The 20,874-nt window shown below is 46.4% G+C and overlaps 2 protein-coding genes across 3 annotated transcripts in view; both read right to left on the bottom strand.

The window, feature by feature from the left end:
- LOC133393574 (uncharacterized) overlaps nucleotides 1-13,175 on the bottom strand; it is a 38,201-nt gene extending 25,026 nt beyond the window's left edge. Inside the window, exons 1-2 of the mRNA XM_061659078.1 lie at nucleotides 11,655-13,175; nucleotides 10,022-10,197 (exon numbers count right to left, since the gene is read on the bottom strand). The gene's annotated coding sequence lies outside the window, so the exon portion shown is untranslated. The remainder of the gene's footprint in view (nucleotides 1-10,021; nucleotides 10,198-11,654) is intronic.
- Nucleotides 13,176-14,573: 1,398 nt separating this feature from the next.
- LOC1277535 (multidrug resistance-associated protein 1) lies at nucleotides 14,574-20,104 on the bottom strand. Of its 2 annotated transcripts, none has more exons than XM_061654145.1 (7): nucleotides 19,417-20,104; nucleotides 18,686-19,347; nucleotides 17,079-18,575; nucleotides 16,934-17,013; nucleotides 15,464-16,874; nucleotides 15,009-15,390; nucleotides 14,574-14,937 (listed from the first exon to the last, which is right to left on the bottom strand). In XM_061654145.1, the coding sequence occupies exons 1-7, from the start codon at nucleotides 19,750-19,752 to the stop codon at nucleotides 14,743-14,745; spliced, it is 4,563 nt and encodes a 1,520-aa protein (XP_061510129.1). In that variant the 5' UTR covers nucleotides 19,753-20,104; the 3' UTR covers nucleotides 14,574-14,742. The 2 variants fall into 2 exon arrangements, with proteins under 2 accessions (XP_061510129.1, XP_061510130.1); XM_061654146.1 differs by having other exon boundaries at nucleotides 15,464-16,835; nucleotides 19,417-20,102.
- Between the last annotated feature and the right edge of the window lie 770 nt (nucleotides 20,105-20,874).

Here is a 20,874-nt window from a genome sequence, read left to right as displayed (position 1 = left end):
AAAACATCACAGTGAAGCAATCAAACGCAGAGTGGGCAAAGAAGTTACGCTTCTCGGCGGGATGCTCACGAAACAAGTGCTTGTGTTAAACGTGACATTTGAATATGGCAGTCATCCGTTTTTGGCGAACAGTTTTACACCGTAACCTGTGTCCTTGAGCGCTCGTAAGAGCTCTCTAACATCGAAACTGTTCCCTGTTTTTGGGGTTTTTTTTTTGTTGGACTGTGCACACACTAAAAAGCCCATCAACCACCCATTATGCAGGAGGTCAACATGGATCAAACGTACTACGGTGGCTCCACCGTTCCAAGGAGCCACATTACAGACTGACACACATCACGGTTGAACAGCAAAAACACCGCATATTCTTCTCCTAACTAAATCTCCACCACATTCCAAGAATTAAAGGCCTGTTGCGTTGCGGAGCAGCAGGTTCTCTCCGTTTTATCAATCCGCGCGTCCCTAATTTGCGGCTCGTAGCAGGAGTCCTTCACAAGCGCGTTTCGCTGCGTTGCTGCACTGCATCGCGGCAACTGGTCGCAGCGGGTGGTAAAGTGGTTTAATTTAACAGCTTACGTTGGCAAAAAAACGAATCGTTTGAAGCATAAAGTAAACACTGCAAAGAGATCTTGCACAATTTGGTATGAAGTATTTCGTTTTTTGTTTATTTCCCCCGACTGAGTAGTTCTTTGAATGCGCGTTGATGGGGTCGTTGAAACTGAAATGTTGCTTCGAGTGTAGCATACAAATGTGGTACAAAGTAAATGTTATTCCGTCTTTTTATGTAAGGAATTTTTATAGTTTTAAGGCAATAACTATGTTTAGCGATTTAAGCATAAACGGTCTAGCTGTGATCGTAACAATAAGATCATTCTTCTTACGGCAAGCAAGTATCGTTCCATTCTGAAGTCGTTGGAAGTTAATTAATTAAAAACTACTTCATTTAGACACGTGTAACAAAACTGCAATATCATTTAAATCTCTAAGTAGCCTTCCTTGAACAGGCATTGCAACACTAATTCCCATGCCAATGTTCCATAACTGCAACGCACAAGTTGTCAATTCTCCCCCCATGAGCGCATGTCTTGATCCCTCCCCATCATTAGCGTCGTGTATGTACCATTTAATCTATTAAAACCTAATTATCAGGAAGACAACGATGTCTGGTGCAGCGGACCACACCACTCGTGTGGGGAGGAGGACCATCAGATGGCACAAACGACCCCTGCAACTCTGGCAGCACACGGCAGAGAAAGGTGAGTTGAAAAGCTACCCTCAGACCGGTGCGATGCAGTTCGATAAGAATAATCTGAATTATTAAGGTAAATGGAGATCGCAGTACGGTACGATATAAAGTTATTATAATAATAACCAGGACAATGATTAACACAGCGCTTCGTTAGACCGATTAGCCACAGATAGGACAGTTATTATACGATTGCAAATCACCCCAAATAATTCACTTCCTTTCATTAAAACACAATTTCGGGCTAAATATGACATTAAGCTTTGCAATTTAAAAACATTCAAACACTTAAAAGCGCATTATTTTCGTACCGATCGATGTCCTTAATATTGTTCTAATAGTGCAGACGGTGTTTCATCGAAAACATTGCTCCCAAATTTGTACACTAATGATGACAGATTTAAAATTATTTCCACTCGATTATTAGTCACTGGCTGGCATTAAAATGTCTCTAAAAACCCCCCAATCGACATTGCCCTCCCATTGAACGATGTTACCATTTCGAGTGATGTGTTCCGATTCGTCAACCGAGATACAGCGCACCGAGAGCTTCACAGAGAGCTTGCAATATAAATATTTAAAAAAAATACACACATAAATAGACACCCATACACATCCTGCTACTGGTCTGTAAACCTTACAGGGAAACGTTACAGCAAACGCGCTGCGTTTGTAAGGCATCCCTCGAATGTAAATCTATCCGAGCCTTATGGACTAGAATTGCTGCGTGTCTGTGTGTGTGTCTGTGTGTCTGTGTGTGTGTGCGTGGTGGAATTGCTTCAACACACATAGCTGAAACGATCCACCGAAGTCCGACCGATGGTGTGTGGGCGTGTGAGTGGAGATATTTCGAAATCTTACTTACTTTACATCGACTTCTTGGCATTTTCTCCGACGCGTACGCCGAGTGTCGCCGTAACGTAACACACATAATCGAAGCGGAAAACACTTGTGTCAATACCGTAGCGACATTGGCCGACACTCGCACGAGAATGGATTTATGAGTGGAGAAGAAGGGAAGAATAAATGAAATCATTGTTTCCGCTCAAAGTATCTTTCAGTTTCATGGGTACAGAGTGTTTGGTTTCGAAATATCGCTTAATTAGGGACATTGTTTCTATTTAAATTATATTAACAGTTAACTTCACATAACACATGTAGGATGTATCTAATTTACGTGCAAGTTGATCATTCCATTTTGTTTTCACTAAAACTAGGCTACCTACACAATTTTACATCAAACAGACAACTCAAAATGTGTTGTCTTTGTACCTTAATTTCACCCCGCGAGCGAAGCAAGTCTCGACCGATAAAATGCACCTTGCCTGATAACGTATCAACCGGAAGTACGTGAAGACATCCACCACGCAGCACAACAATAACAACAACGCGACTGACAAGTAGCGATGTAGCTTCAAGTTTGCGACTCCTATCTCCTTAGACAATTGAATCGCTTCTTACCCTGTTTGCAAACAAACAAACCCAAAGCTCTTCCCCCTCATTCGGTTTTCCTTTTCTCTCCAACATGAACCATTTCTGCATTGACATAATTTAACTCAAAGTTGTATATAAATAACTCATTCGCTGTGCCCACATGCGCCCAAAACTCTAATCAACGATCCGATTATATTACGCCATCTTAATTTTCCATTCAAAACAGTATTGCACAACGATGGAAAGCCTTCCCAAATGAACCCAAAAAAAAAACATAAAAAATACGACTCAAATGAAATGAAATCGAAATTTATGAAGCGACAAAGACATTTCCCTCTCCACGATGTTTTTTTTTATTACCATCGACACGTCGCGGGTGTTTCCGTCGTTTCGATTGGATAAATTTAGCGCTATATCTTTCATCACTCTACACCCTTTTCCTCCAGCTTCCTTTGCCCCTGCCCTGACACATGCCCGATCAGTTGGTGAGAAAATTTCACTCATTTTCCGCACCGCAGCACCGAAGGGCCTCCACATGAAATGGCCTTTAAAAAAGGGTTCATTTAAAGGCAACCCTCTACGGATGGAACTGTGGCCAAGGGACTGATTTTGGGGAGTTGGGTTTTGGTCACTTTCTGCTCAATTTGTTCGTAGAAGTACGCGCGGTCAGTTTTGACGGCTTTTATGAGTTTATGAGCGTGTTTATGTGCAATTGGAGTCAATTATTATCGGCACAATTAGACCGCATCGGTTCGGTTGTTTTGTGTTTTGTCCTATTCAATCGTCCCCACACACAAGGTGTCATCGGCACAGCGGGTGTCCAGTTTGGATGTGCGCCCTATATATATATGTTGCTGATCGACCCCGGTGCGCGCAACAGGTTGCTGACGAGCGAAATGTCGCCTCCCGGTGGATGGTTTTGAAAGCTCTCCACTTTATCGCAAAAGGTTAACATGAGCGATTGCGTCTCCATGGTGGGCGCACACATTGTCGCACACCGTGCGGTTAGAAAACGCATTTGAATTTACATGAAATTACTGATGCTGAAATTTTCTTCGATACATTTAGCAATTAAACAGATAGCCCCCAACACTCAACCACGCAAAGCGAGCGCAACGGGAGAAAGTTCCAAACGACCCGGCGCTGCTAGTATAGAGCAGTAAAACGTCCCTCCCCGAAATGCACAAACAAAAAATCGAATTAATCAACCCACGGCACGGCGCGAATAATACAATTTGCATCCCCGGAAGGCCCCGGCACGACCAATGGGCATGACGAAAATGTGTCCCTTACCGCTACCGAACGCTGAAAAGTAAGAGCAAACCAAACCGGTGTGCGTGCTGGTAAATTCTCTCTCACTCTCCAAAACGAAAGTGGCAAACGTGGCGGCGGCGGCGGCATCTGTCACACGACGCATGACATGCCATGGCTTCAATGCCAGCAAAAATGGGGAAAGGGAGCTCGATCTCTGCTCCCCGGCAGTTGGTTGATGGGAGTGAATTTTTCACTTCTCTGTCACATTTTTGCCTCCAAAGGCAAAGGGGGAGAAAGCGCCCAACAACAGTTTGACGTATTTAGAACAAATAGAGCAATAACAAAAAGCTGGCTACTGTAAAAAAACACAGTCCACAATTCGTTACGTCCACCCGGTCGCTTCGTTCCGGTGTGAGTGTGTGCGCGCTATGAAAAAATGGCGGAACGCTGCAAACGCAGTTGTTTTTAAAAGCGCTAAGCGTTTCGTTATTTGCGACGAACAAAACAAAAGCACACACGCCAGCAAAACATTATATACACATCCGAAAAGGTAACATACACACACACACGCGCTTTCCTCGGAGGTAAATAGCATTGCACGGCCCAAAGACCTAATGAAACGTGCAAAAGTTCACCAGCTCATCTGCCTATGTAATGGTGCCGTTTACAGACCCAGACACACAACCACTGCCCCCCCCCCCCCCCCTTTGTGGTTTGGTTCATTAAAAGGGTTTGGAGCTGCGTTGGTTGGTTGCGTTGGAATAAAAACAACAAACACAATCCCTTGTGGAGCACCTAGAACGTACGTGTTTGTGGCGTGAAAACTTAAAACCCGTTGGCGCATTTGGACTTACCTTGCAACCGTGATTGTGACGAAACACTATACCCGCCATCAGAACACACCTTCCAACAAACACACACACACTCACACTTCGTGATCTTCATTCGATCTACAGACGATCCTCTTTTGCGACAGTTTGGCAAAGGGCGCCTCAGGTGACATCTTGCCCCCTTGGCGGGGCTTGTAGTTACGCTTGGCGGTGCAAAAACTCATGTCAACTATGCACTACTGCCGGAGTGCTGGAGAGACCCAAACGGTTACCCTCGAATGGGTACGGCTGGTTCCGACAGGGGAGCGTACCAGAACAACGTTGCAAGCGATCACGGTTGGAGTGGGCACCGCTGGTTACGGTTGATCGGTCGCGCAAGAGCGGTTGTGGTTGGGATTTTCCTTTGCTGGTAGTTTCACTAAAGAATCTGCCCATCCAACATGTGAAAGATACCCTCTGCAAGAAGAGCAACTGGACTTGAAAAACTGGGGCGAAAGTGGTATCGTTTCTAGATCTAAGTTCCAGCAAACGAAAGCTTCAAGAGGAAAGCGAGACACTCAATCCCGATTCCGAATTGGAAAACTGCAACTGAAATGGAAAATATTGCGGTGAGGAAAACTTCAACACAAACGACAACTGAGTTGCTTTGGTGGCGACGGCACGGGTAACTAGATTAGGTGCGGTGGATGGATAGAGATGTCTTCAGGTTACTTCCTCCACCCAAAACGAGCGTTGTGGTGTGCGGTTTCACTTTCCTTTTTGAACTCAGTTTTATTTTGGTTTATATTCATCCATTTGCCTACCGCCTAGGCAGCATGCAGCAACCGCCGTCAGTTTGAAATGTATAAATAATCAAGTTTTTGCTGCACCTAACCAAGCGTACACTGGAGGTCTTACATTGTAGCGGGATTAAATCAACAGCACAAAACCATAGGCTGGCCTTTATTCTGACCACACGCAATGCAGCACAGTGAAACGGAATGGATGGGGAAATCTGTTGCCAAACTATTTCTACAACTCAATATAATATTGCAACAAGGCAGTGGCAGTAGTGCTTGTGATATGGCACATTGCACTGTGAATGACGCCAGCAAAGCAGCCGGAATGCACTGAGCGACACTTGTAGCACACAGCTTGTACGGACTTTGATAAGGGAAACAATGACGACATAAAGAACGGTTCAACGATGACCCATAATCGCTTAAGCGCGATAATTCGCGCTATACACGGCCAACCCCGGGATGCATATTTTGCATGCGCATTGGGTTTATCATTTCACAGAAACTGATGTACAAGCTGTTACAGCTGGCATGTATTTCGATCAGTTCCAGCAATGTGAATTCCACCACATAGGCTCACTCTTCAGAGATTCGTTGGTGTTTCGTGGTGTTGGTGCTAACGCAAACTGAATATCCTATTGGCATAACCTTCGCAAAAGGTTCCTGTTTGTGTAGGATCATGTCGTTTGTCCAATATTTGTTCTGTTCTCTTTATGGTGCCTTTTTTGTCTGGTGCATTATCTGTTAGCCTTCTTATGAGCATGGGATTTATTAGATGCATCTCCGGTATGTTTGGTTCTTACACAGACTCTATCACACGTGTTTTGTTTTTTGTACTGTTGTTTTGCACTGTATGTCTAGGCTTTGCTGGTTTATTGCACCACGTGTACACGGTTCATTGCCTTATGTCTTATTGACAAACATATGCGTCAGGCCACTGCAAAAGACATATGTTTATTTAGGCCCGAGATGATTGCTTTGCAGGATTTGTTATAGTTTTACCAAAGTGAAAGCTCAGGATGCCTAAAATCCGTATGTTCTACCCTGATGCCATCTTTTCGACGGTATAAACACTCTCTGGGAACATTTACATAGCCCAACAATTAATCCAGCAGATCCACAAATGCATGCCTACCCACCCGAGAGAAGCCCGCCCTCTGTTGGCGCGTAACACAGTAGCCTCCCCCAGAGCACTGCCGCAAGCACGCGACCCAGTGGCCCTGGGTGCTCGCATTGATACGCGTCGAACCGTGAGACGCGAGGGGTGGTGGAGGTGGCGTAACAACCGCAGATTCAACTGCATCGCGCCGTATCAAACGTAGTTCAGCAATGTGTAGAATGTTGACGGTGCTAAATCATGTACAATTTACAGTGCAACATCCACCGCACCGAGCAAGCATCGAGGGACGGATATAGCCGTGGTGGTGGTGGGCTAAGGTCGCTCGGAGAAGATCGGCAAACAAACGGGGGAAACAAACGAGAAGAGGAAAAAAAAACTTCCCCACCACAACACACTCACAGCTCCGTTATGGGACAGGGAAGAGTGCAAGAGCACGCGTCGCGGTGCAAAAATGTTGTAATTAAACGCGCAAAGCCCATCCACCTGCCCGGAGGAACGGTGGTGATGGTGGTGCCGTACACACTGTCGTGGCAATTAATCAGCACAAACAACCTGCTCCGGCAAGTACGAACATGATGCGCGGTGTCGGATGCTGTAGTTAGAGCTAATGCCGAACAAGGCGTAGGAAGGCTGTTCTTGTCAAACGCCAAGAAGTTTGTTGTGGTGTCACGGTCAGAATGAAGTCGCCAAACTGAGCTTTCGGCGTGGATTGGTGTCACATTGGCACAACACTTACACGAACGGTACGCTCTTCCTAACAAGGTTAAAAGCAGATGCTGATGAAGGTGTCCGAGCTTACAGATGATGACTTCCTAATGGAGTACGGATTTACGGGCCAGTTTATGAGCTTGTTTTCGATTATCTTTATATCTCTTTTACAGCACCCTTATTTGTACCTTCCCCTGGGTTTACGACTTTACAATAGCTATAGAGAGAAAGAGAGAGAGAAAGAGAGCGAGTGTCATTTCTTTCCCATTCAGATGCACGACTGCAATAAACGCACTTGTTATAGGCAAACAAGACAATAATAGACGGATGCTACTAGCACCAGCACCGACAGTAAAACCACATCGGATCAATTGACGCACCACATCAACACGGCGAGGAAGCCTTTAAGCGCCCCCATTACAACCGGCCAGCGCCAGGCTCAATCAAGCTGTACTTTATTGGCTCGATCACCACCACCATCATCATCATCAGCATCATCAGCATGATCATCTTCGTTGCTCGGTAGGGTGTAGTAGCTCTCACACCACACACAAGAAAATCAAAACACAAATCATAAAATACAGACCCCCAGCGAGCTGCTAAAGCTCGCCCTACCCCCCCAAAAACACGCGCGTTAATTGATTAATCACTTCGTTAGGCTTCGATTTAATGGATCGGCTGTGGCGTTGGGAGCCGCAAAACGAAGCAGGTCAAGTCCAACCGTTCCATGGCCTTTTGGCTACATTGGCATTGGTAGTGTGGCCACGGTTTGCCAAATTCTGTGCCTCGCATTTCACTCTTTAAAGACGAGCTCGTATGTGACACATACGACGAAAGCTTGTTCTACACTCCGTTCATCATCGTACACACTGCGAGAGAATGAGAAAAAACGAGGTCATCGTTTTGGGTGGGTAAGAGGAACCACCAGAGGGAAGCGTGGCGTTTCAGCTCCTCCTGCCCGTGCTCCACGGGGCCCACAATCAGCCCGTTCCGTTTCAATGTCATGCCGGGCCAGCATTAAGTAACGAGGCGAGCATGCGGTAGCTTTGCGTTGCATGTTTGCAGGCTGTGACGTACACGGTAGCATTAATTGAAGACTTGTGTACACACGCACACTCACACACACACACACAAACACAGTGGTGGGGTTGGACCGCGTGCTCGGAGCTTCAGTCTCCCGCATAAGAAAAAAAAGACGAGTTGGGAAGATGCGGCGGAAACCTCTCCGGCAAGAGGTCGGTGAAGGAGAGGGTGGCCGTTGCGGTAAATAACGACAATTGCCATGTTGCAGCTATTTATTTGTGTGTTTTATGCGAGCGTCTAACGTCTCACGGTGGTCACAGTGGCGCACTGGAAGGCAACAGAAGACGACTAAACAAAACAAAAAAGCTGTGCTTTGCGTGTCCGCGTGTGTACGCGTTTGTGAGTTGAGCCGGGTTGAGCACTGAGATTCCATAATTGCTTTATGGATAGTTGGCTTTCTTCTTCCGCCCCAGGATCGGCTTTGAATGTTTTCAGTTGTTCCTGCCCCGTTGTAGTTGATACGATTGGCGTAGCGCGCTTGTTTCAGTGCTGTTCTGCTCATAAATGTCATGTTCTGTTAACTATCTATGCTAGACACAATCTGATACGCGACATTGCTGGCGGAACCATAAACACATTTTAAACCGATGTAAATCAATTACGCAGCAGAACCAACAATTATGTTCATTCTTGTCTTGCAAGCGAGCTACAGCTAAGTAAAACCATGCAGTGGAACGTCATGCAGTCCTCGATCTTCAATCGTGCGGATACCCATTGAGAGCCCTCTCTATCGCCGTGTCAATCACGGAACAACCGTCGGCCTAGTTGTTTTTTGTAGCTTTCAGGAGGTTATTAACATTGCCAAAGAAGTGTTGAGGAAAAAAAGTGGAATGAAAACTTGAAGAATGACCCAAATTTCTCGCTACTGTTCACTCCTTACATGTGTCAGAACAGATAGTGTGCTAACAAATTGCTCAATAAAACAGTATTAAATTTTCATAATTCAAAAACACTCTGCTAGACCCTTCTTTTTCCCTTTCCACAACAAATTCTTCCGCGTCTAGGCAGCAGTAGGACAGTAATTTGCACCCCACTCAAAGCATCCGGGACAAGATAATGATCCAACATCGCCATCTCGCCTCCCCTCCCAAGATCTTCTCCTTACTCATCGCGCTCTGTCCGCTCGGTTCGCAGGCGCGCAACATTTTAATCGCATTGCTTTCTTTCCGATCATTTTCACCCCATTTACCCGCGGCTGCCGCCGGCTATTAAAGAATATTAGATAGCACCGACCAGCTATCCGAGCATGGGGCAATTGGTGGTGGTCGGCAGAAATTAATTTCGCCTGCCAAACCTCGGCCAAAACGATTTAATATACAGCAGCAACAACAGCAGCATTCTGTCATTCGGAGACGGAGGTACGCTTTCGGGCGATTTGGGCGTTGTGATGAGCTAACGCGATCAATACAAAACATGGTCGCAAGCGAGCGTGGATGAGATGGGAAGATGCAATAGAGCATGAAGTAAAAGCGCTGGTTTGTGTAGAATGGGATGTGTATCAAATCCCCAATTTTTAAAGTAAGTGAAGTTTTAGTGTAGACATATTTAAAAAAGGTTTCCCGCTTACCTGTCCTTAGTAGGAGGTAGTCTACTACACTTCTACGTTTTATCTCCACCAGCAACTGTCAAACGGCTTTGCGTGTGCTCTTCGTTGAACTCTTCTTCCTCTTTCTCTCTCTCTCTCTCTATCACAAACACACACACACACTCACTCACGCACTCACTGCACTTCTCCACAACGACCTGTTTGGGTACAAAATTAAACAAAAAAAAAGAGAAAGAAAAGAATTACTTTTAACAACTCGTCACGATGATTGCCTACCCCTTCCTGCATTGCATTCATTGTTGGTACGTTTGTGTGTGTATCGGTGTGCCGCCGCCGCTTCTATTGTGCCGGTCGCGCTTGCTGTTTCATTATCGATGATGCACACCCCTACAACGAGTGCATCGGGCTGTGCGCATTCAAAGTAGCATCGCAGTAGCCGTAGCCGCTTCTGAACGTACTCCTCTCCACGTTTCAAACAGTACACGTTGCACCTGACGCGTGTACACGCATACATACACACATACACACGGCGTGCAGTTAAGGGTGCATCATCTTATGCATGGGCACGAAATTAGCACAAACACACACACACACACACACACATGAAAGGGGGGGTTGATGGATAATCGTAGCAACTTTTGTTATTTACTGCTGCTACCCGCTGCTGGCAACAACAACGTGGGGGGGTTGGGTGGTAGGTTTCTGTTCTTTTCTCCCCTTTTTTCTACTCACTCGCAACGTGTGTGTGTGTGTGTCGGTGTGTGGAGTAGGCGATTTTTTGTTTGTTTGTAAAGCTTCACTTTTGCTTCACTATGACCACCACCACTGCCCCCGCTCGGGGGGGTGGGCCCTCACATTGTTGTAGTCGCGGCGTTTCAAATTCCTTACCCCCCCTCCCCCTTGTCCCCTTTGACCACCCACCCACTTCTAGGTGCAAGCTTTGCAATTTCGTGCGTTTGTGTGGTTGTTTTATGTTACGCAAGTGTAAGTTTTGTGCCGCTTTTTTTTCTTGTTGTTGTTGTGTTCGTTGCTTCGTTCACACGCGCCATGCCCCGGTGTGTGCCCGGTTCTAATCGCATATCGAATCGATCGATGGATGACGGCAGGGGTTGGGGGTGCCAACGCAACAGGGTGGTCAGCGAAGAAGCGCTCAAGAGGGCGGTTGGGTGGCGATGGAAAAGAGAGAGAGAGAGAGCGAGAGAAAAAAAACTCCATCGATATCGTTTGATGATGTTGTTGTTGGGGTTTTTTACTTCTTCTTGTGCCTCACATATGGAGTGTTGTTTTTTTTTTCTTTTCAAGGTGCACACCAATTCTCACACCCTACACACACACACACACACACACGCACACGTGAACGGGGGTGGGGTGGCCTTCATCGACACTCAGCACGCTTGGGAGGGTTCGTTTTTCGCTACCATATGTTATCGCACAACCTGCCCAACGGTGACCAATGCGACCCGGCCGCGGCACGGTTTATCACTTATCGCGCCACCCGTACAGGGGGCGATGGGGGTGGGCGGCACACACATACACCAGCAAGGGCACACCAACACACAAATAAAGAGTAACGTCTTTCGCGCGCACTCTTATCCTTCTTTCTTGAATGCAAAAATTGAGAGAAAAAAACAATTTTTATTTTTTATTTTCTTACCACACACTCTTATTACGACGTTTTACACACAACGTGAAGATGATTTTCCGCGTTTCGTGTTTTTTTTTCTTCTTCTTCCGCTGGCGCTACACTTTACGTTACGGGCGATAGAAGCACAACAACCGCCACTACTCACTGCAACACTCGACACTCACCGACACGGCGTCACGATACGGACTGAACGGCTTGCTCGGTTCGCAACGAGCAGCAAAGCAACAAACACAAAACAACAGTGACACGCACGCACGGAGCGAACGAGCGCGCGCGGAAAATCGTAGCACACAAACGGCGGCGCGAAAAAGGCACTCACGGAAACGCACACGCACACTACCGAGCGCCGCCCGGTACGGCGAAAAGTGAAAACAAAGCACCAACACTACCACCGTACGCTGGGAGGCTTTTCTATCATACTCTCACTATCTCACTATCTCTCTCTCTCTCTCTCTCTCTCTCTCTCTCTCTCTCTCTCTCTCTCTCTCTCTCTCTCTCTCTCTCTCTCTCTCTCTCTCTCTCTCTCTCTCTCTCTCGCTCTCGCTCTGTTTCATTCAGTCGTCCTCCACTCAGTCGGTTTGTCACTGCTACTGCACTGCTCGGCCTACTGCGCGCCGACAGTAGTACTGTCGGGAAATTCTTTCACACCGGGAAAAGGCACTTTCAACCGGATTCGGTTTCAATTCGGTGCTCGCCAGCACGTGTTTCCGGTTGACCGTTCACCTTTTTTTTGTTGGAACTCCTTTGCACCGCACTACATTGAGCAGGAGCAGTACACGGTTTATCATTTGCCGCCCAATGCCTTCACCATCTATCTAATGTCGGTTTTGGATAACACTGTCACTCGAATCATCATCATCATCATCATTATGCTGTGACGGTTGCCGTTGCAAGCATTCTTTCTTTTTTTGCACGTAAAATTACCAACCGTCCTTTATTCATGGCACTGTCGTGGATGAAAATTCGCTCCGCCGCGCAGTACCGGTGGCCAATCCGTGTCCCACTTGAGCACGCTTCGAGTGCGGGACGTGGTGATACCAGTGCTTGAGCTTAAGCTTGGGTGAATTTTCAACACAGCGCTCGTTTCTATGCCTGCCTTAAAAACCAATGAGATGCAGAAGCAACAAAAAAGGGGGGCACCACTTTAAAGCCTTGTTTTTGATCGAGGAAAATTCAACTACCACCCAGCAAACGTTTTGCACTAAACTATACTTCTTCCTCCTTTCAAACTGTCTGGCCACGTTGATTCTAGTTTTGCAAACTCAATGCAGCAGCAGCACACGCAACTTTACACGCAACAAATGAAGGCGCTGGCCGTACGCGCCCCTTGTGATGGGTTATGGGGTTTTCCCAACGGTACTCCCGTACGTTGGCGCGCACTTTTGCGAACGGAACGAAAATTGGAATAAAACGGGCACGGTCGCTAACGGTCGGCACGCTGCCACGGCATGGTACGCCACACGCGTGTTTGCCTGTGCCGCGTAGAACTAAAACTGAGTGCGCTGCTGTGCGCTGTGTGGTGCTGTAGTTGTGCTGTGCCCTTTCGCATTAGCCCGAAGTGCTAAGCACGAAGTGAGCGCTTCGCACCCGATCGAAGCGGGGTAAACGAGAAAGCTTATCATACCCGAACGGAGCTCGTATGTTGTGATGCTTCCTTACCCTTGCTGGGACAGTGCTTTACACCCTTAAAGCAAGGTTTAATAATTGTCTAAGAAATATTTCGGTTGGAGTACATAAAATATGGATAATCGATATTATAGATATTATAGAAATGGCACGATATGGATGGATGGAAATGGATATTATAGAAATAGTGGCACGATCCTTTGTTGATTAGGAATTCGTAAATAAATTTGAATCATTATCAGCGTTTTTATTATAAACAAGATTAATGAATGAACCCCTAATAAGGAGAACCAAGATTATCGATCAAAACAAATGTGTTAGCTTGGTGAGCTCTTATTTTGATCTACTCTTCAACTCAGGATTGTTATTAAATAAAAAAGTTTATTGAATATAATGCGACCATAATACACTTAATCTGAGAATTAATATGAACATATTATTATTTGAAAATCCATAAATGTTTTATTAAAAAAAATGACATGATGAGCAAAACTTTTGCACCGCACTGTAACAAGCCTAAACGTGTGTGAAATATTTCATTCAATTTTCAAGCTTTCAACCAAACATTTTGAAGCTATTGCCAGTCATTATAATGCCAAAGTTTTATCATATTGACATGAAGAACACAGATTTTGAACAAATACAGCTAAATGCATGTTTTTTTTATCTTTTAAAGCGATAATATCAATGTGAACACGCCAGTGACTCGATTTCATATTGCTACCACTTGCACGCAACATTGCATCCCACAACATAAATCGTTTGTCAGCGTTTGCTGAATTGAGGCGCTGTGATTCGAGCTTTGAGCTTCGGAAATAAATATCTTTCTTATTTCTTATTTGTGGCGAACATGCAAAATTATGTAAAAATAGAAGATTATACTTTAACTAAATCATTCATCTAGCTACATTGTTCTCAATACAAAACCCTCAATACTTTATACTGCTTAAATAGTAACATTGGTTAATTGTTCTAACGGTCAATGACATTCATTAAACGTCATAATGAAAATATTTCCAAATTATTGCAAAACATGCCCGTACAACTGCCCGTTTCCTGTGCCTTTCTTGATTCCAGATTGTTATTTTCATTGATTACGGAGAATTTGCAACGCTATGTGTAGCTAATTTGATTCGCATCTTACTTTCGATACAACACCAGCAACAGCCCACATAACGTACAACAGCAACACAAAACCTTATCACCTGCAAGTTGTTTCAACCCTATAAGCTGTGGGTGGTGTTCGATAATTTTCCAAACGTGTGGTAATACACTACCTATGAAAAGATAAACAATTCTAGGTAAAGGTTAATGTTTCGATGATTTATTAGAATCCGCTGGCACACGCGCTAAACCGCAATCATATAATGCGGAAGCACGCTTACTTACACGCTAAATTGCTAACACTTAAACCTAACAATGGAGTACTTATGCTAGCTGAACACATCATATCGCTGCATGAGCAAGATCATTAGCTAACGATACCGGCGTTCTTTGCCATACTGTGGAATATGGAATCTCGGTTTGCTAGCAGGTTCTGGGGTGAGTCACACTCCGCTACCAGTCCTTTGTCGAGCACCAGCACTCGATCTGAGTCAAGGATCGTGTTCAAGCGATGAGCGATCGTGAGGATCGTACAGTCGGCGAACTCCGTACGGATTGTTTTCTGTAGGAAAGTATGATCGAAAATTTTGAATGAGTTTTGCAATAATGATTTTTCTTTTGAAGGCTTCTCACCTGAATCAAATCATCCGTTTCCAGATCCACCGCCGCTGTAGCCTCGTCCAGAATCAACACCTTTGTCTTGCGCAGGATAGCTCTGGCTAAGCAAACTAGTTGTCGCTGACCGACCGAGAGGTTCTCTCCGTTCTCCGCAATCTCATGATCGAGTCCGGCTGTTAATCCCTTCACAAACGTCTTCAGATGAGACAACTCTAGAGCCTTCCACACCTGGTCATCGCTGTAGCTCTTGAAAGGATCCACGTTGGCTCGGAGTGTACCGGAGAACAACACCGGATCTTGTGGGATGATGGTCAGCCGACTACGGAGCTGATGAAGTCCCATTTTGGAGATGTCGAGTCCGTCGATGATGATTTGTCCACCGGCCGCTTCAACAATTCTGGATTAACAAATGATTATGTTGTTAATATACATCTCAAGAAAAATGATTCATTCTTCCTACTGGTACATACCTGAAGAGACCAAGTGTAAGACTGGACTTTCCAGCTCCGGTACGACCAACGATACCGATCTTCTCGCCTCCTCGAACGTTGAGCGAGATGCCTCGAATGACCAGATCAAGTCCCTCGCGGTACCGAATCTGATAGTCCTTGAACTCGACCTTTCCTTCCACTGGCCATGCCTTATCCACCGTACCCTTCTGCCACTCAGCCTCTCGTGGAAGTACCGTGTACTCCTCCAATCGCTCAATAGCAACAATGTTCGTCTCCACTTCAGCCGTCATACGCACCAGGAAACTTAACACATTGGAAATCTGTAGCGCGTAACTGATCGACAGTCCAACTGTAGCCTGGCCAATAGTGTCTCGAGCCAAGATGGCAAACAGAGCCGCAAACAAGATCACCAAGCTGCCAATTATTTCCAATCGTACACCCAACCAACGGTTGGCTAGAATCGTTGGATAAGTCACGAGCTGATTGTAATCCACGCGATGCTCCGACTCCCTGATGAACCGCTCCTGCTGAGCGTAAGCACGAATCGTCGACTGTCCACCAATACTCTCCCCAAAGTGTGAATAGATCGGACTACGCGTCACAGATTCCAATCGCTTCAGCTGGCGAGACGTTTCAATGTAGAATCGCTGCACGAAATAGTAGATGATCATCAGCGGCGGAACGATGGCAAGGAAGATCGGCGTTGAGATACCGATCACCACAAACACACCGATCACACTGAACAACATCAGCAGCCAGGCACGAATCGTTGCCGGCAAGATGTTGTCCACCACATCCACATCCTTCGAGAAACGGTTAATAATACGACCGAGCGGTGTCGTGTCGAAGAACGACATAGGCATGTGCATGGAGCTTTCGAGTAGCTTGTTGTGCGACTCTTCGGCAGCTTTCAAACATCCCAAAGCGAGCAACACCGATCCAATGAACAGTGCGATCGATTGAACGCCACCCAACGCTCCGTACACGCCGAGATACATGTCCCGCACCGAGGTGTCCGTGATTGCTTCCGGATCTTCCGACCAATCGGTAAGCCACATGCTAGAGTAGATGCCACTGCCTTGATTGATTGCACTGAACACGACCGACCAGAAACCGAACTGGAATCCGATGGCGGTGACGTATTTCTTATAGACAGCCCACGTCACAGCACCCGTTGCAGATTCTTCCTTTTCGATCAGTGTAGCCTTGTCCAGGTTCTGTATGATGGGATCTTCCTTTTTGGCGCTGGCTTTGGACTCTTGTCGGCTGATACGTTTCTTACGAATGCTGCTATTACTGCCACCGGAACGTCCCGATCTGACGGAGAGTGATCGCTCCACGATACGTTGGGCTGTTTCATCCTTAAGTGTTTCTTGGATTAGCTTAATTTCTGGTGAGGAGATAGTAAGATTGAAAGTTTGTATAAGTTCTGTAGAGGAAAAGGCAAGATTAAACCAAATTTTGAAGCATCAGTCCGAATCAACCTACCGTCTTCGTCGGCTTCGTCAAGCTCTTGGATGTGTTGGGTCAGGAATTCGGCGAAGGCGCCCTTTTGGTCGAGAAGTTGTCTGAAAAGAACAAAATCTCATTAAAATACTGATTATATTACAAATTTCGGTCGCCTTATACTCACTGGTATGATCCACTCTCCGAGATTTCTCCATCCTTCACGACGAATATGTTCTCCACAAACGGCAGATAGGAAATACCATGAGTAACTAGCAATCGTGACTTGCCTACAAGCATTCCTGATGGTCCGATCACCTTCTCGAAGATGTGCTTGCCTACGTGAGCGTCCACAGCACTCAGGGGATCGTCAAATAGGTACACTTCAGAGTCAGCATACACTGCTCGCGCCAACGCCACTCGTTGTTTCTGTCCTCCTGATAAATTGATACCCTTCTCACCGATCTCCGTCGAGTCTCCACCGGGCAACATCTCCAGATCGGGTCTCAAGGCACAGCACTCGATCACATTATCATATTTCCGCTGATCAAATGCCTTTCCGAACAAAATGTTATCTCGCAGCGTCGCATTCTGGATCCACGCTTGCTGAGGAACGTACGCGATCGAACCATCCGTATTCACATGACCGCTGATCTTCTCCATCTCACCTAGCAGGGCTGATATCAGCGAGCTCTTGCCCGTACCGACCGTACCAACGATCGCTGAAAGCTGTCCCTTTCGCAAGGAGAGATTGATGTTCTTGAGCGTTGGTGTCTCATCGCCCCACGAGAATGTTCCATCCTTAATGGTCAGGGCTTCGTCACTCTTATTATTACTAACATTGCTAGGATCCAGTTCAGCACTATTCAGGAACTTGTCGATACGCTTCACCGATACCCAGGCTTGCATGGAGAATGTCACCATCATGGGCAGCATTCCAAGCGGGAAGCGGAGGATATTGAAGAGAGCAAGAGATACGAACGCTGTCTGTGGATCCAAGATGTTCTCCTCGTCCATTAGCACGTACACAGCGAACGACACAAGCGTCACCAGGAAGGGCGCGATCGTAAACGTAAAGTAGATTCCAGCACCATAATAAGCCATGCGCTTCAGGATGCCAATTTCCTCCTTGCGGACAGTGAGAATGTTATCCTGGAAGCTTGGCTCCCAAGCGTAAAGCTTCAGCACCTTAATGCCCCCAAGAATCTCGTTCATCTTCTTAACACGATCGTCCTTGATCTTCATCTGCGCTACCTGTGCGTCACGCATCTTCGTTGCAATCACTCCCGAAACGGGTGTGATCAGTATCATCACACCCAGTCCAGCAAACACGGCCGCCCCAAGAATGTCATACAGCAGGTACACGCACAGCGCAATAATCAACACACCCGACCAGAGGATGTGCATGTACGAGGTCAGCTCGAAGAACCGCTGCGCATCGACCGCCATCAGGTTGACAATCTCACCCACCGTGGTATCTTTCTTCGCTGCACTCGAAATTCGTAGCGCCTTGCGGTAGATTGCACTCACCAGCCCGGTGCGTATGCGGAATCCACTCAGGAACGTGTTGTAGTAGTACTGGCCATTGAGCAGTGCCAGCAGTAGCGACGCAGCAAACAGTGCAAACGTCAACAGCAAGCCCTTCCATACCGGCCCATCCAGTGCAATAACTGCCATCATTTCTCTGCGAACGAGTTATCAAAACAAAAGAAAAATAAAGTGGGTACAATAAAACTCAATCGATTACATTGACGTCACGTTATCGGAAAAACGCGGTGACGAAGCGGTACGTACTGCATGAGATAAGGTGAGGCGAACTGAAGTCCGGATATCGCTAGCTGTAGCATGCCCGCGAACCAAAATGGCGCACCGTACGCTCGCACCATCGCGTACAGGGAGGATCCATTCGTTTCGGAGTGTGGTTTGTACTCGATGTTTGTTTTGCCTGCCTTCTTGTCGGCCGCGATCTGCTTTTTGCGCCCATTGGCGACGCTCATGTCCCAGTACTTGTCGAACGGTGGGACTAGCTCGCGCGAAGTGTCCTGCGGGTTGATATCGTACATTTCCTCCATGGTGAGGGGTTTGCGGAAGCCTTTCCACGCAAACGTATCGAAGTACAGGAAGAGCAGCTTGGCAAAGAAGCTCGATTTCAGCTCTGGGTTTGGATTCTTCGATTTGGGATAGTAGCTGAAGGTGGGTTCCTTATCGGGGAACAGCTCCAGCACGAGCATCAAACAGATCAGCGAGTACTGGAGGATGTAGCTCACGTATTGATACTCCCAAAAGTCTACCGTATCGCCGGAACCGATCGCGTTCGGTCGCTTATCGTTCTCCATCACCTCGGTGCGCAGTTGTATGATGCCGAAGAACATACGCAAGAACCAGAACATGAACATTGTGCCGGACGTACGCACGCCGTACTTGCGCATGAAGAACAGCAACACAAGTAAGTCGATCTAAATGAAAAACACAAAACACAGACATTACAACTCTCGACCCATTCCCAAGTCACACTTGTCACTCACATAAGCCAACGCATTGAACACGGCCGACAGGATCTGCACATCGTACAGGCCTTGCTCATCCTGATAGCCAACCACCATGCCGAGATCTATCCAGCACATACACATCAGCAGGAATATCACTAGCATCTTCGACAGATTATACCAATTCCATGGTATGTCCCGATATTTACTCTCAGTAATCTTGAATATATCGTAGATCGAGAACACGAACAAAAACAAACACGGCACCCACTGGAGGATGACGCGCTGGAAGCAGAACGTCAGGTTGGGATTGTCCACATCCCACACGAACTCGTCGTCCCAGAAGGGACCGCCACAAAAGTCCTCGAAGGTCATCGTGGACCTGTACACCGTTTTGCGAATACTTTATCCCACACTATCCGTTGACCGAGCAATTCCACTGTTACGTCGAGACTGAAACCCTCCACCCGGTAATCGGTACCGTTTTATACAGCCGTCGTCAGATTCGTACTAGTTACCCTTATCGTGTATGTGGGTTTTTTATGGTCGTCGTCGTCGTCTCCGTGCGTACAATTGCAAGCGATAGCAGCGACACAGCGGTAGGCCGCGCACCGCGCACAGTCATCGGGCGATGAATACTATCGATTGGCGAATAGCAGATATTGCCTCGCAATAATTCTCCCTAAAAGGGAATCCGATAAGCGCGCGGTTCACTTTTGGCTGTGTCACGATGAGGTTTTCGCGTCTATCACAAGATGAAATGACCAATGATGTGAGCTTTACTGCGGGTGATAATTGTTATAGGTGAAATCTTGTCCTCAAACTCGAGGAAGAAGAAGAAGAAGAAAGCATAAAGCTATCGCGAACACTTATTAAAAGTACCTTCACTTGACTGATTACGACCTGGGGCGCTATCAAGCTCAGAGTTGTTTGATCGGAAGCTCCCACCGATAGCGATCGACAGTCCTGGTACCTGGGTGCATGGCTTGCTGCCACTATTATTGGATATTTGTAACCAATGGTTACGGTAAGTTTCACACTTTGTTGGGGGCACAAACCTTTCAAACTGTACGCATGAAACGTGACTGTTGTTTCGGTCGGTTTCCTTATCACATGACCAGCCAGCCACAGGCAGCGCAGAAGGGCTCGCCTTATCTACCGCGTGGGAATTTATTGTCACGATAGCCAATCATCATATCGCATTGTGCATATTTGAACTATCTACTTTTGATACATCAATTATGAGTTGCAATTTTTAATGTGAACTGATAAGATCGTTAAATAACGCGCAGGCTGTATCAGGAGGCCCACATGGCGGAGGGCATTGATTATGTATAGAGCTAATTAATGTAACGAGAGGAGATGGCTGCAAAGGATGCTTTAAATAGCCTGTAACATTAGAATTCTAACGCGTGGGCAATATGGAATGGGGGGTAAATATTTTAAACAATGTTTTTGTATCCAACCGTAACATTCAATCAACGAGTAAGATAAGAT

Source organism: Anopheles gambiae, chromosome 3 (genome assembly GCF_943734735.2).
Source record: "Anopheles gambiae chromosome 3, idAnoGambNW_F1_1, whole genome shotgun sequence".
Taxonomy (NCBI): domain Eukaryota; kingdom Metazoa; phylum Arthropoda; class Insecta; order Diptera; family Culicidae; genus Anopheles; species Anopheles gambiae.
The sequence above is the reverse complement of the archived record's forward strand: the minus strand, read 5'-3'. Positions and strand labels throughout refer to the sequence as shown.